General features: G+C 64.8%; 2 protein-coding genes across 2 annotated transcripts; one reads left to right on the top strand and one right to left on the bottom strand.

The window, feature by feature from the left end:
- Positions 1-879: 879 nt before the first annotated feature.
- Positions 880-2,467, bottom strand: EMIHUDRAFT_425652 (hypothetical protein; the record flags this gene model as incomplete). The annotated part of the gene is made up of 5 exons (XM_005785668.1): positions 880-974; positions 1,029-1,070; positions 1,168-1,405; positions 1,541-2,344; positions 2,417-2,467. The coding sequence occupies 5 exons, from the start codon at positions 2,465-2,467 to the stop codon at positions 880-882; spliced, it is 1,230 nt and encodes a 409-aa protein (XP_005785725.1).
- A 1,296-nt stretch (positions 2,468-3,763) lies between these two features.
- Positions 3,764-5,041, top strand: EMIHUDRAFT_253181 (hypothetical protein; the record flags this gene model as incomplete). Its single annotated transcript, XM_005785667.1, has 2 exons — positions 3,764-3,792; positions 4,656-5,041. Coding segments are annotated over 2 exons (415 nt in total), but the record flags the coding sequence as incomplete, so codon positions are not given.
- Positions 5,042-5,128: the final 87 nt, after the last annotated feature.

Raw genomic sequence — 5,128 nt, 5'->3', positions numbered from 1 at the left:
TTTTTTTTTTTTTTTTTTGCCCGACCCTCCCTGGGCCGGGGATTGGGGGGCCCTGGCCTTAACACGGGTCCCCCAAGAGGAAAAAGATTTTATGAACCCCTCCTCCGAAAAAAAGAGTGGGAGCCCCCCGGGGACCCCCCCCACCCGGTTTTGGGGAGGGGTTTTTTTCCCCCCGGGGGGGGGGGAAAATTCACCTCAACATAACCTTTATTGTTTGGAACTCCGGGAAAAAGTTTGGGTACTTCGGGGGCACTTTGGGCCCCCCCCCCCGCGGGCCCCATAAGCCTTGTTTGTTCATGGGGCTCATGAAGAGGGGGGGGGCCCTTGGGGGGGGGGAGCCTTCTTTCCTCGGCAGGAAAAGTTTTAGCTTTTTAAGTGGGGGGCCCTGGGGGCATTGGGACCCCCCCCCCCCCCATTGCAGGGGGGGGGCCCCGGGTTCCTCCCCCCGGTGTCCCCGACCCAAGGCGGGAGGGCCCCCCCCCCCCCCCCCCCCCCGATAACAGGCGGCGCGTCACCAAGGTCCAAGGAGGGCGGCGAGACCGACCTCTCTCCACAGCAGTCAGCCAGGCAGTAATGTTGCTACTCCTCGAGTTTCGCACTAGGTTTCGCACTTGTTCTATGTCGTATTTAATGTGCCACACTTTCCTTTGTGAGACACGTTGAAAAAGTAATCGTTATCCATGCACGAGATTGTAAAAAGGGAACCAAACACGCATACATCAGCGAAGACCGCCGGAACCCCGGGACTCACGGCAGGACTGAGACGTGTGCGCGGTGAAGATATTGACACTTCGACAGGTGGAGCCGACACACGAGGGAGCGGACTCAATAGGAGGGGACGGTATTCGGGGCAGCGGGGCCCGCCTCTTTGCTCTCAGTTCACTCGCCGTCGCGGTCCGATTCGTCCGACCACTCGTCGTCGTCCCGAGCGGCGACGGACAGACGGCGGTTCTGGAAGTCGTCGCCGGCCTTCTCTTGCGAGGCCGCCGTGGAGCCGCGCCCGCCGGACTTGGGGGGCGGCTTGCCACCCGGCGCGGGGGAGGAGTCGCCGGCGCCCATCTCGGAGATGCCTGTGACGGAGGAGGCGGGCTCGGCGGGGGAGGGTTCGGCGGCGGCGGCGACGGCGGCAGCGGGCTGGGCGTGGGCGGGGACGGAGGCGGTGGGGACGGCGGCCTTGCTCTCCCATGTTGATGTAGAGGGCATCGCCCTCGAAGGAGCCACCCGAGAGGCCGAGCTCGAGCGTCGGCGCCTCGCCGCTCGAGACGAAGGGCAGCCGCGCGACGATCGCGGTGATGTCGTCCCGGTAGTTTCCCTCCTCGCGCTTCCAGCGCAGCGCCGCCTCTTGCACGAGCTTGGCGCAGCCGCGGCTCATCGAGCCGGGCTCGGAGGCGACGATCTCGCACGCCTAAGCGGGGCTGCGAGGTATAGCCGAGGTACACGAGGTGCGGCCGAGGTGCGGCCGAGGTGCGGCCGAGGTAAAGCCGAGGTGCGGCCGAGGTGCGGCCTCGCACGCCTCTTGCGATTCGATGAACTCCCACACGCCGTCGCTCGCCACGATTACGAAGCGATCGCCGTCCCCCTCCGGCTTGGCGTCCGGTGCGGCCGCCAGCTCGAAGCGCTGCACCTCGGGGTTGGGGATCACACCGTACTTCTTGCACTCGCCGTCTCCGACGGAGCGGCTCATGGCCAGCCCGATCTTGCCCGCCGCCCACACGCGCGCCGGCCGCCCGTACTCGCCGCGACTCACCTCGCCGCCCGCGTTGAGGATTCGCTCCAGCTCGCCCTCGCCGTCGGGCTTGTGATCGTTTGTCAGGTCCCGGGCGCGGATCTTGCCGCCCTTGCTCGAGCCCAGGACGGCGCGCGAGTCGCCGCTGCAGGCCGCCCAGAGCGTCGATCCATTGATGTAGACGATGGTGCTCGTCGTGCCGCACGAGCGCGCAAACTGCCCGCCGTTCTTCTTGAGGACCGCCTTGTCGACCGAGCAGACCGCCTTTGTGAGCACCTCCTCTGGGTGCGATCGGAGCTCGTCGCCGTGCTCCTGGAGCGCGGCGGGGATGGCCTTCATACAAAACTCGCTCACCTTCTCGCCGTTGCACCCGTGCCCGTCGAAGACGCAGAAGAGGGCCTCGTTGTGCGACGAGTTGAACGGCCAGTAAGCCACGCCCCGGTCTTGGTTGATCTTGGCGTAAGAGGAGCCGCTCGGCCCCGGGCTGACGCCGTGGCGCGTGGCATTTCCAAGGCTGGCGTCGAGAGGACCCTTGGCGGAGGCGGGCTCACACGAGCCGCGTGGCGACGTGATCTCAGCCGGAGCGTAGGCAATCGAATGGCGGCCGTTGGCTCGTGGCTTGGATGCCGCCCCGTCGGACGCTCGGCTGCCTCGGCTGCCCGTGTCGAGCGGCGCTGTGCGCTGCGGCACGTTGCTGGTGTGCACCTCCTCGTCGCTGGGTGAGGAGCACGCGGCTCCCATGGTGGTGGTGGACGCTGAGAGGCAGGGACCGCGCCTCGTCGAGTGGGCGTCTTGAAGGCGCCTCGCGCTCACGAATAGCCTTGTCACGCGCTGGTTTATTTTCTTGTTTTCATAAGGCGCCCGCAATCTCTTCCTTGTTTAGTGTTTTTTTATCTGTAGTTTCCACCTGACACACTGACATGTCCCCGGGGGAGGGAGCCCATCGCACCAGGCAGGTGGAAGGGAGCTACAGCGAGCGGGCTTTATTTTCTCACTCAGCATCTCACCGCAACTAGAAAGAACCCGCAACTATGGATCGACTATGCTTTTTTCTGAACCAAGTTCGTCGGTGAAACGGGGATCTAGAAACAAGCCCCTCTCCAGGACGGCCAAGCGCCTCTGAAACAATCGCCCTTCCCCGCGCTCCGCGCCCTCAATACAGCCAGGGCGGGCGACTATGCCCTCACCCTCACGCGTCCTCCACGGGCCCGTCGCCGATGGTGAGCCCCGTCTCTCGCTCGTAGTCGGCGTGGCTCGCGCTCGGCACCGTCCACTCGCCCTGCACCAGCCACGCGCACCGCTGCACCCGCTGCTGGATCGGCTTCATGTTGTCGGCCGGGAAGTGCGAGAAGCGCCCTTTGCGACCGACCGGGCAGCGGTACAGCCACGCGAGGCGGAAAAGGAGGCGTAGGGCGGTACGACCCGGCCACAAACGTGACAAGGAATTGCTACCTCCTACCTGTTTTTTGCTGAGACCAACTTCGTCGGAAAGGGATCTGAGCAGGCACACATCGCTTCCAGGGAGGGGGGCGCACTTCTCTCCACGCCCCACCCCCCCCCTAGCATGTGGTGAAGCCTCTGAGGGGGTCGGGACCCCCCCCCCCCAGCATGTGGTGAAGCCTCTGGGGGGGGTCGGACCCCCCCCCCTAGCATGTGGTGGGCACCCCCCAGCTGTTCGTGGGCTAGGAATAGGCGCCAAAGAGCCGATTTTGCCCCCAAAGTTGTGAAATCGTGGCTGAAAGTCCAATATCTTGGAGAATCTGACCAGTCTCAAGGCTCATGTAGCTCCACAGGATGATTTTCTTCGAAAAAGGCTGCGAAATGAGGTGCAAAATCAAGGGCCCGGAGGGTCTGACCACGAACTGGGGGGGGGTCCTCGGCCATGACCCCCCCCCTAGCATGTGGTGAAGGTGCTGGGGGGGTCGGGACCCCCCCCCTAGCATGTGGTGAAGGTGCTGGGGGGGGTCGGACCCCCCCCCTAGCATGTGGTGTGAGTAGAAGCGCGCCCCCCTCCCTGGAAGCGATGTGCGCCTGCTCATGGTCGAAGACTGCAGTCATAGCAGCTTGTAGACGTATTACACACACAAAGACTCATAGCAACTCGGAGGCGTATTACACACACAAAGACTCATAGCCACCCGGATCACTTCAGACAGCCTCCCCCTGCATCCGCCCGGACTCCCTCTGGTCGCGCGGCCTCCGCTTGCCCCGCTGGCGTCTGGCGTCGCCTCTCGCCCCCCCCTCCCCCCTCCCCCGGATGGGCCACCCTCCTCCACCCGCCCCTCCCGATCCCCCATCTCCCCAAGCACGCCCCCGGCCTCCCCGCCCTCCACCCCCCCACCACCACCTCCTCAGTCGGATCCCTCCCCCTCTTCCTCCCCCGCTCCCCACCGCCCCCCTCCCCCCCCTCGCCCACGCCCCCCCCCTCACCGCCATCCCCCACCCCGTCCCGCGCCCCGAGCCCGGGGCATCCGTTCCCATCTCTGGCTGCCGTTCGCCGAGCGCCTCCTCAAAGCATGCGAGAATCTCGTCGCTCTGAAGGTCAGCCTCGAGCACGTCGCCAGCACGGCCCGCCGTCGGTCGCGGTCTCGTCTTAGTTCTGGCAGCGTCGGCGCCGACCTGCTCCCGCGCTGGCCACGCATCATCGCGAGCAATCGCGTAACGGGAGGCTCGCTGGGTTTTTGTGGCTTTTTGCGCGGCTTTTTTGGATTCTCCCGCCTTCCTACTACTCTCTTGGGTTTTTATTTCACCCCACGCGAAGAAGAAATTCAGTCTGCATTTCTTCTTCTCCGCGGGCGAAAATAGAAATCCTTTTTCGGGGGTTTCTTTTTTCGTCCCCTACCTTCACTGCTGCCCGAACCCAACACATCATGTCGAATGATGGCGACAAGCACGCGGGCCTGCGTCTGCATCTCTCCAGCAGCTGCAGTACCGGCTACAAGTGCGTGTACGAGCACTTTGGCCGCTTCCAGGCGAAGCGCTGGGTGGACGGCAAGGAAGTCTGTCTTGGAACCTTCGCCACGGCGGTGGAGGCGGCGGCTGCCTACGCGCGGGCTGTCGGCGGCTTTCAGCCTCCCCCTCCAACGGTGGTGACCGAGTCGGAGGGTTTGAGGCTTCACCTCTCGACCAGCAACACCACCGGCTACGCGGGCGTGACATTTTATCGGGTCGGCCAGTATCACGCGCGAACCCGTGTGGACGGAAGGAAACGCACCTTGGGGGTTTTTGACTCGCCGGTGGAGGCGGCGGTGGCGTACGCGCGAGCGGTAGGGGGAAAGCGGCGGCGCCCCGAGGATGAGGACGGCGACGAGGCGGGTCCTAGATGCTTGACCAGTGAATGCTCATCGTTCGTGGCTTCCGGCCAAAACTCGGGAGGACACGACTGTGCTGTGTGGCAGCGAA

The sequence above is a fragment of the Emiliania huxleyi genome (assembly GCF_000372725.1).
Source record: "Emiliania huxleyi CCMP1516 chromosome Unknown EMIHUscaffold_1594, whole genome shotgun sequence".
NCBI classification, from domain to species: Eukaryota; Haptophyta; order Isochrysidales; family Noelaerhabdaceae; genus Emiliania; species Emiliania huxleyi.
Note: the sequence above shows the minus strand (reverse complement) of the source record. Positions and strands in the feature narration are given on the sequence as shown.